We start from the raw sequence: 16,418 nt of genomic DNA on the forward strand, positions 1-16,418 counted from the left end.
AGGCTGCAATTTGAGAAAACTGCAGATATCAGAGGCAGTCAGTCCCTGATTAATGAATTGCTCCCAGCTGTGTTTCTGTGGCTTTCTCCTTGTCTGTCTCTGTTGATCACCTCAGCTGTCTGTGTCTGCTTCTCTCCTCTGCTTCATGTCTCTGTTAACATGAATTAATGAACTGAATCAATAAACATGAATGGAGCTAATGCTAACAGAGCTAACACTAACTGAGCTAACAGCTAACGGTGCAAATATCGCTAACGGCGGTAGCGCTAACAGAGCTAACTGTGCTAGCAGAGCTAATAGAGCTAACAGCGTTAACAAGGGGGCGGGGGGATGGGGTTTTCATTATGCATTTGTCTGTGTGTGTGTGTTTATGTATCTGTCGTTGTGTGTGACTGCGTATGTGTGTGTCTTCGTCTGTTTCTGTGGCTTTCTACTTGTCTGTCTCTGTTGATCACCTCAGCTGTCTGTGTCTGCTTCTCTCCTCTGCTTCATGTCTCTGTTAACATGAATTAATGAACTGAATCAATAAACATGAATGGAGCTAATGCTGACGGAGCTAACAGAGCTAACACTAACGGAGCTAACAGCTAGCGGTGCGAATAGAGCTAACAGCGCTAACGCTAACAGAGCTAACTGTGCTAACAGAGCTAATAGAGCTAACGGCGTTAACAAGGGGGCGGGGGGATGGGGTTTTCATTATGCATTTGTCTGTGTGTGTGTGTTTATGTATCTGTCGTTGTGTGTGACTGCGTATGTGTGTGTCTTCGTCTGTTTGTGTGTGTGTGTCTGCTTGAACTACACAAGCAGCCCAACCAGCTCCTACATGGAGATGTGTCTGGTATATGTGTGTCTGAATGTGTGTGTGTGTGTGTGTTTGTTTGTGTGCGTGTGTAACTTCTGCCCCACCTGCTGATAATTACCTCTCTACCTCTCCCACTTTTTACCTGTTCCTGTTCAGTTTTGACGTGCTTGTTTTTAATCACTTTTTAGCTGTTGGTTAGCCCTGCTTGTGTGTGCGTTTGTGTGACTACTGTCTCAACCTTTTTGGCAAAGCGCTTGGTGAAGCTGAGTTTAACTGTTTGTTGGACGGAGATTGTTTTCAAACAATGCCCTTGTTTTGACTGAGCTCGTTAAGATAATCATTCTCAGGCTTGTTGTCCTGCAGATGTGTGTGCGTGGGTTATTGACCGGTGTGTGTGTAAATGACAGTTACACCTGTTAACTGAAAAGCGGCTTTTTCGCTGTCGGTTTCTTCCGAACAACTTGCGATTGTGTCAAAACCGTAGCTGCTATCAAAAAACCGATTACACTGTGAGATGCGGACAAGTCTGGGCCAGATGTACGTGTGTTTTATGTCCAGATATTCTTTAGAAAAATGACAAAATGGTCGACTTAAAAAGACTCTGCGACTCAGAGAACAGGAGTTTGTATTGTATGCAGTGAGATTTGGGTTCGGCGAACCTCCTGAACTAAATCCTCTGGTGAGAGAACCGTACCTCGTATCAGAGTGTACTATAGATCATCGGACTCCCGAGAACTTCCTGAGTCCGGCCATCTCCTCGTTTTATTCCTGACACAACAACTTTTCGTTTTATGGCGATCTAAAGACAGGAGGCATTTCTGCTTTGCTCACAAAACAGCTCTGAATTTTAACATGGGACTTAATGGGAGAACAGGAGGGCGCTGGCTGCACAAAACGTCTCACTATTTAAATTCAGTAAGTCTCTCGGCTTTTTCGAGGACATCACACGAAAGAGGACAAGTTTGTCTACAAAATGAGCCCAAAATTATGCGTGTAGAGTGTAATTTGTGGCCGTAGCGACGAGAAAAAGAGAAGATTTTCAGATCGTTTTTAGACTCTGTGCCACTCTAGCACGCACTCTAGCACGAACATTCCGCGCAATACACACCCATTATAATCTCAAAATTTCCCGCCAAACGATCACTGTCATTGAACAGTGACTGATCAAAAACTATAGGACCAATCAAAATGTGGATGAACACACCAATAGACCAGACTTGGGTCTACATTTTAAAGTTGAAATGAAGTCTCTCGGTGAATGTATGCCTGAGCTACAGATGTTTGAAAAACTCCAATTTCAATCTTGTTTTTTTCGCCCGTCCCATTCATTTCTTATGGGAAATTTATCGCAGTTTTTCGCGTCTTACGACGCGAAAAACTGCGATAAATTTGAGAAAAGTAATAGCACACCGATCCCGAACAATACGCACGTTTTGATATATAATTTGCGAGGGTTTTCTCAAAGCTGCGGGGCGAGTTTGAGGACGAAAACTTGGAGGAAGATGAAAAATAATAACTAGAAAATTCCCTCTGGGAAATTTTGAAAGGGACACGGGGTGTGTTCGAGCCGACAAAATTATCTACGTTTTAAAGTTTGAATGAAGTCTCTAGGACAAAGTATGGCCGAGCAGCGGACAATTGAAAAAGGCTGAAATTTGAGGAAATTTCCCCATTCATTTCTTATGGGAAATTTATCGCAGTTGTTTGCGTCTTACGTCGGCCTTCGATGGTCATAGCTCGAAAACCGTAAGAGATATCAAAATGTGCCGAGGGTCATTTGGAGCCGACAAAATTATCTACGTTTTAAAGTTTGAATGAAGTCTCTAGGAGAAACTATGGCGAAGCAGCGGACAATTGAAAAAGGCTGCAATGTGAGAAAACGGCAGATATCAGAGGCAGTCAGTCCCTGATTAATGAATTGCTCTCAGCTGTGTTTCTGTGGCTTTCTCCTTGTCTGTCTCTGTTGATCACCTCAGCTGTCTGTGTCTGCTTCTCTCCTCTGCTTCATGTCTCTGTTAACATGAATTAATGAACTGAATCAATAAACATGAATGGAGCTAATGCTAACAGAGCTAACAGAGCTAACACTAACTGAGCTAACAGCTAAAGGTGCGAATAGAGCTAACGGCGCTAGCGCTAACAGAGCTAACTGTGGTAACAGAGCTAACAGAGCTAACGGCGTTAACAAGGGGGCGGGGGGATGGGGTTTTCATTATGCATTTGTCTGTGTGTGTGTGTTTATGTATCTGTCGTTGTGTGTGACTGCGTATGTGTGTGTCTTCGTCTGTTTCTGTGGCTTTCTACTTGTCTGTCTCTGTTGATCACCTCAGCTGTCTGTGTCTGCTTCTCTCCTCTGCTTCATGTCTCTGTTAACATGAATTAATGAACTGAATCAATAAACATGAATGGAGCTAATGCTGACGGAGCTAACAGAGCTAACACTAACGGAGCTAACAGCTAGCGGTGCGAATAGAGCTAACGGCGCTAACGCTAACAGAGCTAACTGTGCTAACAGAGCTAATAACGGCGTTAACAAGGGGGCGGGGGGATGGGGTTTTCATTATGCATTTGTCTGTGTGTGTGTGTTTATGTATCTGTCGTTGTGTGTGACTGCGTATGTGTGTGTCTTCGTCTGTTTGTGTGTGTGTGTCTGCTTGAACTACACAAGCAGCCCAACCAGCTCCTACATGGAGATGTGTCTGGTATATGTGTGTCTGAATGTGTGTGTGTGTGTGTGTGTGTGTTTGTTTGTGTGCGTGTGTAACTTCTGCCCCACCTGCTGATAATTACCTCTCTACCTCTCCCACTTTTTACCTGTTCCTGTTCAGTTTTGACGTGCTTGTTTTTAATCACTTTTTAGCTGTTGGTTAGCCCTGCTTGTGTGTGTGTTTGTGTGACTACTGTCTCAACCTTTTTGGCAAAGCGCTTGGTGAAGCTGAGTTTAACTGTTTGTTGGATGGAGATTGTTTTCAAACAATGCCCTTGTTTTGACTGAGCTCGTTAAGATAATCATTCTCAGGCTTGTTGTCCTGCAGATGTGTGTGCGTGGGTTATTGACCGGTGTGTGTGTAAATGACAGTTAATGACACACCTGTTAACTGAAAAGCGGCTTTTTCGCTGTCGGTTTCTTCCGAACAACTTGCGATTGTGTCAAAACCGTAGCTGCTATCAAAAAACCGATTACACTGTGAGATGCGGACAAGTCTGGGCCAGATGTACGTGTGTTTTATGTCCAGATATTCTTTAGAAAAATGACAAAATGGTCGACTTAAAAAGACTCTGCGACTCAGAGAACAGGAGTTTGTATTGTATGCAGTGAGATTTGGGTTCGGCGAACCTCCTGAACTAAATCCTCTGGTGAGAGAACCGTACCTCGTATCAGAGTGTACTATAGATCATCGGACTCCCGAGAACTTCCTGAGTCCGAATATCATCTCGTTTTATTCCTGAGACAACAACTTTTCGTTTTATGGCGATGTAAAGACAGGAGGCATTTATGCTTTTCTCACAAAACAGCTCTGAATTTTTACATTGGAGTCAATGGGAGAGCTAGAGGGAGGTGGCTACACAAAAAGCCTCACTATTTAAATTCAGTAAGTCTCTCGGCTTTTTCGAGGACATCACATGAAAGAGGACAAGTTTGTCTACAAAAGATCCCAAAATTATGTGTCTCCTATTCACCGTTTGTATTTTACGGCAATTTTAGAAACACATTTCAGGCGATTTTTCACCGGCTGTCTCACTCTAACTTATGACATCACCCACTGTAGAGGGAGAGATTCTGAGCATTTTTGTGAGAAACTTGATGGTCTTCAGATGGTCATAGCTCGAAAACCGTAAGAGATATCAAAAAATGTGCCGGTATTAATTTTGAGCTGACAAATTTATCTACGTTTTAAACTTTGAATGAAGTCTCTAGGACAAAGTATGGCCGAGCTGCGGACAATTGAAAAAGGCTGAAATTTGAGGAAATTTCCCCATTCATTTCTTATGGGAAAGTCTTCGCAGTTGTTCGCGTCTTACGTCGGCCTTCGATGGTCATAGTTCGAAAACCGTAAGAGATATCAAAATGTGCCGAGGGTCATTTGGAGCCGACAAAATTATCTACGTTTTAAAGTTCAAATGAAGTCTCTCGGTGAATGTATGCCTGAGCTACAGACGTTTGAAAAACTCCAATTTCCATCTTTTTTTTTTCGCCCGTCCCATTCATTCTTATGGGAAATTTATCGCAGTTTTTCGCGTCTTACGACGCGAAAAACTGCGATAAATTTGAGAAAAGTAATAGCACACCGATCCTGATCAAACCGCACGTTTTGATATATAATTTGCAAGGGTTTTCTCAAAGCTGCGGGGCGAGTTCAGGGACAAAAATTTGGAGGATGATGAAAAATAATAATAATAAGAAGAAACGCGCGGGATAGTAATAAGTGACTCGGGGCTACGCCCCGAGTCACTGGCTCCTGCAGCAGAGCTGCAGGAGCCAGTGCCTCGGAGCGTGCCCCGTGTCCCTAATAATAATAAGAAGAAGAAGAAGAAGAAACGCGCGGGATAGTAATAAGTGACTCGGGGCTACGCCCCGAGTCACTGGCTCCTGCAGCTATTTCATAGCTGTAGGAGCCAGTGACTCGGGACGTTGCCCCGTGTCCCTAATAAGAAGAAACGCGCGGGATAGTAATAAGTGACTCGGGGCTATGCCCCGAGTCACTGGCTCCTGCAGCAGAGCTGCAGGAGCCAGTGCCTCGGAGCGTGCCCCGTGTCCCTAATAAGAAGAAGAAGAAGAAACGCGCGGGATAGTAATAAGTGACTCGGGGCTACGCCCCGAGTCACTGGCTCCTGCAGCTATTTCATAGCTGTAGGAGCCAGTGACTCGGGACGTTGCCCCGTGTCCCTAATAAGAAGAAGAAGAAGAAGAAACGCGCGGGATAGTAATAAGTGACTCGGGGCTACGCCCCGAGTCACTGGCTCCTGCAGCTATTTCATAGCTGTAGGAGCCAGTGACTCGGGACGTTGCCCCGTGTCCCTAATAATAATAAGAAGAAGAAGAAGAAACGCGCGGGATAGTAATAAGTGACTCGGGGCTACGCCCCGAGTCACTGGCTCCTGCAGCTATGAAATAGCTGTAGGAGCCAGTGACTCGGGACGTTGCCCCGTGTCCCTAATAAAGTACTGAGATACAATTGTTCAGTCATCATTACCGACTGTAATGTTGCATCATGTCCAGCAGATGGTGCTAACATACACTGTATGGGCAGGGTGGCCTGTGGGATGTGTCAACAGTTTGTGTTTGTCTCTTTCCTGTTTCAACATGACAGTGCCCCCATGCACAAAGGCAGCTCCATTAACAAATGGTTTTCCCAGTTTGTTGTGGAAGAACTTGACAAGCCTGGAGAGCCCTGACCTCAACACCATCCAACACCTTTGAGATCAGCTGAACCACTGACTGTGAACCAGGTCTTTCCGCCCAACACCAGTGTTGAACCTCATTGATCCTCATGTGACTCAAATCCTTGCACAAGCACACAGGTTTTAACCACGTCGTGTATGAAAGACAAAGGCAAATGTTCAGAAGTGGAGGAGGACAAGCTTTATTGATATTTTCATTGACCACCAGAGCTAGTAAAATCATTTGATACAAGACCACGTTTTCTGGGAACAGAAGCTTTAAGATTCTGCACACATTAAGTCAACACTCATTCACCAAACAATAAATAAAAATCTGAATATCAGCGCAGCAGGAAAGTAATACAGTATATGAAGTATGCTGCAAGAACATGAGTATGAAACTGGTAAGTTTACTCCAAACAAGTTACTGTGATCAGCATCTGATGTCCAGCTGAAGAAATCAGGGCAAAACAACAAGAAGAAGAACAGAAAGGGAAAAGGTGGACAGCGACAGGGGTTCATAGCAAGGATCATATCCATCCCTGTCCTTTAAAAAAATATGTATCTATAAATGATGAAGGTATACCCAAACTAGACTTACATTCCCATAACCTACTACATCGTCATGGTCATCTGTCAAACCCATCTCAACAGTGAGGGCTTTCCTGGCTGAATGAAAATTCATCACTGTGCTGCAGATAATGTGTTTGATGTGATGAGGGAAGAGGGAGATTCTGACTGGTAATGGGCCTTAGAATCAGAGCAGATACACAACACAAAGGCAGACAGGACAAACTGAGTGAAAGTGGGTCAGTCAGCAGGTCACGTCACCGCCTGGAAGTGACGATAACCAAACTACTCAACTCGCACGGCCTGGAGAATCCTAACACTGAAGGCCATTGACTGGAAGCATTTCTGGATTATTCCTGCAAAAACACAAATGCTAAGGGTGCATGCTGTGTACATATGTAAGCCACAGTAACCAGGCTCTATCACAGGTCATTTACACAGCAGCTACATCAAAAGCAAAGTGTGGCAGAAAGGACCCTCACTTAAAAAAAACAGACACGCACCATTTAACCACAATGCACCCTGTTCAATTCCAATCATCCCCCAAATGCATTTTCTGTCTCTCTTTTCTGATTTCCAACAGCTAAACTCCTAAACTACTTGCAATCATCTGCTGTACTGTGATCACAGCGCCTAAAATGCTGTGGCACTTTTCTGGATGTTATCGTTAATCAGAAACAGCAACAGTCTTCAGAAACCACAATCATGAGATTCCAAATCAGTACTTTCATCTTAAAGGAGTAGTCCAGCTGTTTAGCATTCCATTTATTCCTATAAATGCTGCAGAAAACAGAATCAATGGACGAAGCAGCAGAGGATGAGGTATTGCTAACTTTTAGTTCCTAGTATGGGACCACGCCCAAAAACGCTGGAGCCTACATTTCCCACAATGCAACGCAGTAGCATCTTTCTTTCAAACCTTCCCTGCCTGGCCCATTCATTATAAACTCTGCACCTCCAGTTTGTAATGCAGACTTCCTGTTCTAGTAGTCTCCAGGCCTAAGTGGAGATAACCCTGGTGATGTCACAGTGATGTCATCAGGGTTCTTTTCTCAGACTTGACAAAGCTGGTCCGGAGCCACAGGAGCCGTTATACAACCACTTTTCCCCGAGTGAAGTAATATTTCTCATTATAGATCCTTTGTGGAGTGTTCCTTTAAGTCAGTAAGCTCTTCTTTTACTTATATTTGAAGCAAGAGCAGAGTGAGGGCATTTGCAGCCACATGTGACCCGTCAGACAAACACTTTCACTGGCTTGGATGCTGTTTTAAAGTCCTGTGATTTGCAATGCAACCCAACATTATATATTCCACTGAACTGAAAATGATAAGCAGATGAAGCTTTGTACAGCCTAACATAGTCTAGGTCAATTTCTTTTTCTTCATGAGTCTTGTTTATGGTTTCTCTTCACAGCACTGCATCTCAAGTAAAGAGCTGAAACGAGGAGCGCCAGTTTCACAGTGCTTGTATATGTGTTTGAATTCACACTGTGACCTGTATGTGTGAGTGTATGTGTGCGAGTCATTTAGGAGGTCCAGCGCCACCAGGTGACCTTCATGCGGTCCCAGACGGCTTCTAAAGAGTCGAATGCAGGGCGCACGTCCAGGATGGAGAACTGGTACGTCTCTTTGTTGATTTCACCATCATAGTAGTCAATGATGTAGCGCACTTCCTTCCCACATCGGTCAACAATCCAGTCGTGGCGGTCAAAAGGCAGCTCATATCTAATGAGGAGGAGCATCGGAGAAATTATGTCATTGAAATGAGATGGAGGCTGGTATGCGGCACGGTTAAAGCAGCGTTGGACAATTCTGCACACTAGAGACCCTTAACACCAGCTAGGAATGACTAACTGTATGAGAGCGATGCTGGACTGGACTTAATGGTGGAAAGAACATCATTATCCACCTGGTGTGGCTGTCTGATGGAGGCAGCAGCTGATTCTAACAAGTCTGTGACCTCAAACAGCTGCAGCTTTCAAGATCATAACTGGAGCACTGAGTACATGATGAGGATGAGATCTTTTTTTCCGCTCATATTTTTCATTCACACCACATAACAGTGAAACTGCTAGCTGATAGCTTTAAGTTGAATCTTATCATCTTAATAAAAGAACGCCACCCACACATATAAAACAAATGAACTGTAATTCTGGGGTAATCATTTCAGTTGTGAAGGAGCTCACCCCATCCAGTGGCGGAAGCGAGCCCTGGGTGAGTATTCTTTGGCTTTACCGCCAAACCTCTTTAAGGTTGGCCCACATGGACATTCACTGCAAGAAAACACAAGAAAAAACAATGATCAATTAACTGTCAATACTTGAATGTACAGGCAGATGAGCTCAAAGAGAATCTGACTTTCAGTGAGCAAAGCAACAGTTGCAAATTTATTTTAACATGGTTAGAAAGTGAATGGAAAGCTGTCGGCTTTCTTCTGTAGGCCAGTTCTACAGTTTGTTAACTCACGATGCATGCATGGCCTCCCACTTCAGGATCTCCTGCCAGGCCTGCTCATTGTTCTTGTTGTGGATTTTAATGATGTTGGTCATATCGTGAGCAGAGAGGTCATCTTCACGCCAGCGCCACCTGCATCACAAACAAAACGGACAGTTAAAAGAGTGTCTCAAAGAACTGACCCAGAGTGTCTTAACTGCCTCAACACTGATATCTCCGCCCATCTAAACAAGTGTGAATCATTAAAGCTGCGAGCCATCATGCTGGACATCAACAGTAGCGCCTACTCTGTAAAGATTAACAGCTAACCTGCTAGCTAGCAATTAATGTTACGTGATAAGTACAACCAGCTAAACACTGTGTGGTGAAAGCATCAAAACATGTGTGTTTTCAAGTGTAGAAGCATACTGCTGCAAAGCGTTACTTAACTATGAATGTACATGGAGCTTATAACTCGCTGTGAGGTCTGACTTGGCACTTATATATACAGCGTTCAGTAATATTCAGTTCACAGTGCTGTTGATCGGTATGCTTCCTCTGTTTAAACCTAAAAGGAAGCAGTAAGCTCACGATCGACATGTTCAGGGGTCGCAGCCTATTTTTTCCCTGATGTTACACAGTGAAGTAATAGTGTTATGGGTTGGCGCTTAATACAACATGCATCCCGATGATCAGGCTGTATTTTAGTAAGAAATCTTTTTTCACCTGATGTTCACCTCTCATTCTCACGGACGTCTCCCACTAAAATACAGCTAACCAACAGAAGTAGTGGTAGTGAGTTGAGGCAACACATTCTGTAGTGCAGTGGTCCCCAACTTTTTCTGTACCATGGCCCAGTTTAATGTCTGACAATATTTTCACGGCCCAGTCTAAAGGTGTAGCAGATGAAAACAAAATAAAATGATAAGATCGGCATTAAAAACTGTGGTATTTTCTCCACTTTTTAATCATGTCAAGAGGACCTGGCTGCAGACTGGCACTGTCAGGCACCACCTGTTTTTCAAATTATGTGAAAAAACTAAATAATGGAAATTATTTTTTCTTTCTGTGCGGCCCAGTACCAAATGACCCACGACAGGTTGGGGATCAATGCTGTAGTATATTCAAAATCTAAGTAATGTGTTTTTGCAGATACGTTGGAATTGTTAATATGTCGTATTTCTTAAAGGGAGTTTGGCATACTTTTTTTTTTCCACAGAGAGTTTAAACAAACACCGTATGTCTTTCATGACCACCACAGAAACACTTTGTAACTGTTAAAGTACAATAAAGTACTGACTGCAGTCAGTTACTGGTTTGATTAATAGCTTACAGTCTAATGTGTGTTTGTATCCATTACTGATGGTGGCTGATCAGGCTAATTATCAACTAATTGTCCTCAGTTTCTGACAGCAGTATTTAGTAAATGGTTGTCCTTTGTGTGCATGCTTTTAGACTACTGTCCTAAACATGAAGTGCTTGATGGTGTTGTTAATTAATTTTTAAAGAAACATTAACAATTATTCACCCAGAAAAGGCTAATATTTATCTGAACATAATTTGACTTGTCAGCTGCTGTGTTTCTGTAGTTTATCTAGTGAGGAGAAAAGATGAGCAGTCTCGCACTAAGAAGTTTCTCATCAGTGTGTCATTTTTGTGACTGCATTATGATCTAAGGCTCAAATGCTAACAGTTGCACAGCTGTAAGCATTAATTAAAGAAAATTATGGCAGATGAGTTGCTGTTTGCTTACATTTTTCAAAATAAATAAAAATCATGTTATCTTATGCCTTTTTCTTTTGTTTTCACATTTTGCACTTAAAACATACCAAACTGCATTTTCTTGTACGGCATATGTTGTGACCATAATGTTGAATGTATGCTTTCCTCTCTTTTACCCAATGACTACGGTTACATAAATATGATTAGATACATAGGCTGGAAGGGTCAAATTACTTGTGTCCCCAAGTTAGTGGCTAGAATTAAAGTTTATCAGGGGATGTTGCCCACTGGAAAACCCAAACTGACCCTGGACTGACCCTTTCCGTAGCATTGCGTTCCAGAACATCTGCTCAGACGGGTAAACCCAGTTCTTCTCTGTGCTGTGACGGGGAATGGTGGACTCCTCTCTGGATAGGGACAAGGAGAAGGGCTGGTCTGGAGCAGGAACTTGGTTTGGAGGAGGCATCTGTGCACACGCAGGCAGCAAAGACACATTCCGCACTTTAATTTTTAAGAAGTGTGGCAATAAAAAGTTAATTAGTGGTGTTTGTGACAATGTGAAAACCAGACTTAAACAAGGTACAACAGAGTTTAAAGACACATGGCTCATCCAGGAGAGAACACATTAAGTCTACAAGTAAGAATTCAATCTAAGGAATGGGCATGATTACCTTTTGGCTAACAGACATGCTTTCCCATTGAGAGACTGAGTGCATGAGAAGCAAAGCCATTTAAAGCTAAATGAGTTCTGAAGTTTAGAAAAAGCTTTAAAAAAAAGCATGATATTGTCATATTATCAATAAAACTAAATGTTGCAAAAACATTCATCTTAATTGTGCATCTCAAGAGCAGAGCAAATAGCTGTTATTTAAACCCAGTTTAAAGCTGTCTTAGCTTGCTAACTGCTGTGATTAAGTCTTACTAACCCCCACAAACAACATCAAGACCATTGACAGAAATTCTCTTTAAAGTGTCAAGTTTCTTTCTTGTTTCGTGAACTGCAATCCAGTTAAATTGGTGCTTCAGTTAAAAAACACTCGCAAATACACATTTTAATGTGTTTTTTTTTCTACTTCTTTTTCTGATGTGAATGATTGGAGGGGTTCCCCCACTCCCGCCCACATGTTATATTTGTTCTTTGTTATTAAAAATCTGGATTAGCATTTAACGATCCTGCATCCACAACGCTGATGTGGACATTAAATTGTATCGAGAAGTGAAGTTCTGTACCATCTGCTTTTCCAAATAAAAAATTGAATTTAAAAAAAAAAAAAAAAAAAAAAAAAAAACACTCGCAAATTAATTTATTTCTGTTTGTCTTTCATGCTGTGACTCCCTTCCACATCCACCCATCACCCACTTCCCCTTTACTACAATTAAGTGGTGCAGGTACCATATTTGCTGGGTCAATGTCACTTTTCATGCCAGCAGCTTTCATGGGACACTCCACAAATGCATAGGCCCTGTCCTGGTGAGCGGGACCTGCTTCTGCTTGATGCATCGGACACTCCGACGGAGGAGACACTGCAGGAAACAAGAGCACCTGATTCAGTCATAGTGTGTACAAAACCCTAGGCAGTACTAACCCATAACTTCCAACAATTTCAACAATACAACAACATGAACCAGGAAAGATGCAGTGTAGTCAAGAAAAGAAAATCTGCTAAACTTGTAGAAAGTTTAAAAGGCAACAGCAGGCAGCAGTAGCACCAGCCATTGAGACAAATCAAATAGAGAGTAGGACAGATTTATGAAAACTGTGTTAAGGTCAACATATTAAAATAACCTGAAACTTATCTGGTCGTGTTTCCAAGAAATGTATTTGCCAAAGTGGTCAAGGCATGGCACACCTAATCTAATAAACCTGTCTAGCATTGATATTTAAATTTGTACCTTTTACAGGCTGTGCTTGATGCATGGGACACTCTGAAGGCGGAGACACTAAGAAAGGCAGATACACACAAACAAATTACAACATGTTAACTTAATTGTCCATTTTAGCAACCATTATTAAAAAAGTACAATATAGCATAGCAATATATAGTGATCTGATAGTGGCTCATAGCCTCGTCCCTCCCGCAGCAGTACCTTTGACAGGCTGGGCTTCTTGATGCATGGGGCAGCCCTGAGGAGGGGCAGCCACCATGGCCTCTGCCTGGACTGTAGGAGCAGCAGGTGTGGACAAGGAGGCTCCCATCCTGCTCTGTCCGATATGGAAACAAACACACATGACATTTAGTCAGTCAGCATACTTAATGTCAGATGGACTGGTCTGGATGACTAGTTGTAATGACTGGAGCTTGGAACCGAACCCCAATAGAGTAACTGAATATAGTCTGCAGCACTACACATCTAAGAGCTGACCTCAACGCTTGGTCAGACTCTGTTTTGAGTATTGACTTTGAGTGACAAGAAAAACAGAAAGCTTGTGTGACCACATCCCTACATTAAATACTACTTTGGTACTATTATCTTCTATCTAACTGGGTTGAGCAAAGCCCAGCCTCTTGTGGACGGATCAATTAAGGCAGATAAGGAAGTGACAGAAGTAAATAATATACTTCCCTAACAAACCTATGAAGGCTAACTTAGACTTTTTCTAGCTTGATGTATCAGTCCAGTTATTTTGCAAGTGCAAGGAAAATGTTTTTGTACACATTTTAATGACAGACACGATTCAAAGTGCTTTACACATTCGAGAGGCTATTTTTGAAGTGAGTTCCTATAGCTAACTATTCATATCAGCGGTCAGAATGACTGAATAGGCTGACATTGTATGCAGCTAGAAGTTATCCTTGATTAACCTCAGGGTTACACAATTTTTTCCCAGGATGACGACGTCGTGACCCGCCCTACTCGTTTCCATCGCTGACTGCATTGGTTAGTTTCAGGCATGAAGAGTGTGATTGGTTAGCGCTAGGGTAATAGCATCATAGTAAGCCAATCAGAGCCAGTGTACGGCCGATCGTGCCGTCGCCATCCTAGAAAACCGGTTAGCATTAGCACCAAAGCTTCAGTACAACACCGAGCTAACCCAGTAACGCTAGCTATTAGCCTGGTTCCAGGTTACTGCTTCCTCCCCCAACAAAAAATATACATCCGATTTATTCTGTGATTCAAACAGAATGACAAGCATTAAGTGAAATGAGACGCCAAATCAATCTGATGATCAGGCTAAGTAGCTACTAGCACTAGCTACTTTCACCTACCAACAAGCTGCAGCAAGCTAGACAACCTAGCAGCTATGCTAACTTTAGCTCATATGTTAACTGTCTTCGCTTAAAGATTTAACGTCATTCCAAAACGCCATGTTCAGGATAAACTCAGGGCGAGTGTTTTAGTTTGGAGTAATCGCATAATTTACAGCCAGGTGTAAAAAATATTAGGAGCGAGAGAAATAAAAAAACGAACCTGTTAGAGAAGTCAGCTCGGATGTGTTCTTCTGTCAGGTTACTAACCCAATGTCAACGTGAGACTATATGTTACCCAGAAGCAGTTGCGCAACCGTGGCTTACCATGTGCCGTACGTAATCGTATACGTCATCACGCCGAAATGGACCAAATAACATAACCATATCGTGATACATAAAATAATGGTGTTCAGCTATACATCAGACTGCAAACTGCTGCTCGGATATAAAGCCGTGCGGAGGACGAAATAAAACCACGCAGCCATGGAATCTCCCAATGCCGCAGTGGTTAGCCTGCAGTGGTTATTCAACACTGTTTTTGAGACTGTGGTGTGTCTGATATTTTGTCCACCCCCTCTCGCATACAAGTGCATGTGTTACCAAATAAAATGAACTCACTTCACTCTGATTTCAGAGCACACCAGCCTTACTCTGCCCAAAATTCTTTATTTGGTAACGGCTTTATTCCAATCTAAAAACGTGTTCTTGTGTGTACACTCAGATGTTTTTAGCAGCGTTCTGATCCTTTTAAACACCAACATCATATTCTTATCTTTATATCACACAAACGGCTCCTTGTGTTATAACACTGCTCATCCTGTAGTGGTGGTGACTGGACACTAGATGGCGCCAAAATACCACCTTCTAATTGCAGGGTCTTGCGGAACATGTCAAAGCTCAGTGTGTTACAGTAAATACAATGGCACACAGTCATAGTGTGCAAGATGGTCACCATCTTCAGTATCACACTACTTTTCTCCTGCCTCCTATTTCGTTCACTTAAATTCACCAAGATAACAACTCACCAAAAATATCAACATAAAGTAAGATCTCGTAAATGTCTCAATATCTTCATTCTCAAAAATATCATAATTTTCCCTAAATGTCTCAGTAGAAGACCCGACCTCTCTGGTGTGACCTCTGACCCTGAAATTCAATGACACAAGGCTTACTGAATTAACAGTATTTCAGCCACACTGCTACTGCAACAGTGAAAGTAATTATTGTTTAAAAGTACTCAGTTCTATATGGCCATAAGCTCTTACTACTCATTCTGAAAGGGCATTTGTTGTCTTTATTACACGAGGAGCATGGTAGGATTTTTTTTCATCATATTTTTTCACTTGTGAACCTTATTTGACCATCTAGTAATCATTCCACATGTAACCTACCACTGATTGGATTAACATGCCAGGGGGCCCTGAGGTATAAATGAGCTATGGGCCCTTATTGAGCACCTCTTCCTTCGACTCTCTGTTACCTTCAGGACCCATCAAGAACAGTCCACATGCAGACGTCGTGACAGCTCTCTGAGCTGTGAGGTCTTTTTTTTTTTTTTGCTTTCTTTTTGATGTTATTGTTGTGCCTGAAGGAACTAATGAATCCAATTAAAAGTAAAAGTCTATAATAATATTGTTTACATTGCTTTTACGAGATGAGGAAGAGTTATTGTTCTTCAGTGATGCATATTCACAAACAAATTTGCAATTAATCATGTTACTACAATACACAGTGAAATGATCAACACATTCCCTGAGTTTTATCCAACACAGTTTACCACCTCGTTAATCCTTAATTATTACTGTTTGAATCGTTTTTTTACTTTTCTAAGAATTTTCCCAAAGCAGTAGCTATAGTGTTCCAAATGTTTGCAATGCACAGCTCTATTCTGCTTTTTGAGCTCTTGTGGTTGGAAACACCCACACTGACAACAGGCTTAACATTGTGACATTACTTGGACGCCAGCAGATATTGCTTTGGGTTCGGCTTTATTTGTTGTTTGTATGTGTAATTAATCTGAGTTCTTGCTGCGCCTTGGAATGAGAACACAAACTCCAATCACAGCAGCGGCCTCCGCCAAGTCTTCTGCTATACTGGTAATACTTTTTGAGACAATTCACTGACCTTGCATTAAGTTGCAGGCTTTTATTTTTCAAGATAAATGAGAGTCTGCTATCATAAAATAACCAACAAGTCTATGAATTCGACTACCTCATCCTTCAAGCAAGGAGCGGTTGAGGTTTTTTGATGAGACCTTAAGCCTTTTCCTCTCCTTACATTTCCATTGCAGTACATTTTAATCAAAGACCAACTCACTGA

The 16,418-nt window shown here is 42.2% G+C and overlaps 1 protein-coding gene across 2 annotated transcripts; it reads right to left on the reverse strand.

The window, feature by feature from the left end:
- Nucleotides 1-6,371: 6,371 nt before the first annotated feature.
- LOC121623955 (holocytochrome c-type synthase) lies at nucleotides 6,372-14,380 on the reverse strand. 2 transcript variants are annotated; one of them, XM_041961511.1, is made up of 8 exons: nucleotides 14,320-14,380; nucleotides 12,997-13,111; nucleotides 12,802-12,849; nucleotides 12,302-12,432; nucleotides 11,226-11,374; nucleotides 9,220-9,339; nucleotides 8,940-9,026; nucleotides 6,372-8,478 (listed from the first exon to the last, which is right to left on the reverse strand). In XM_041961511.1, exons 2-8 carry the CDS (start codon nucleotides 13,103-13,105, stop codon nucleotides 8,280-8,282), a joined length of 843 nt encoding a protein of 280 aa, XP_041817445.1. In that variant the 5' UTR covers nucleotides 13,106-13,111; nucleotides 14,320-14,380; the 3' UTR covers nucleotides 6,372-8,279. The 2 variants fall into 2 exon arrangements, with proteins under 2 accessions (XP_041817445.1, XP_041817446.1); XM_041961512.1 differs by having other exon boundaries at nucleotides 12,997-13,106; nucleotides 14,320-14,372.
- Between the last annotated feature and the right edge of the window lie 2,038 nt (nucleotides 14,381-16,418).

The sequence above is a fragment of the Chelmon rostratus genome, chromosome 20 (assembly GCF_017976325.1).
Source record: "Chelmon rostratus isolate fCheRos1 chromosome 20, fCheRos1.pri, whole genome shotgun sequence".
NCBI lineage: Eukaryota > Metazoa > Chordata > Actinopteri > Chaetodontiformes > Chaetodontidae > Chelmon > Chelmon rostratus.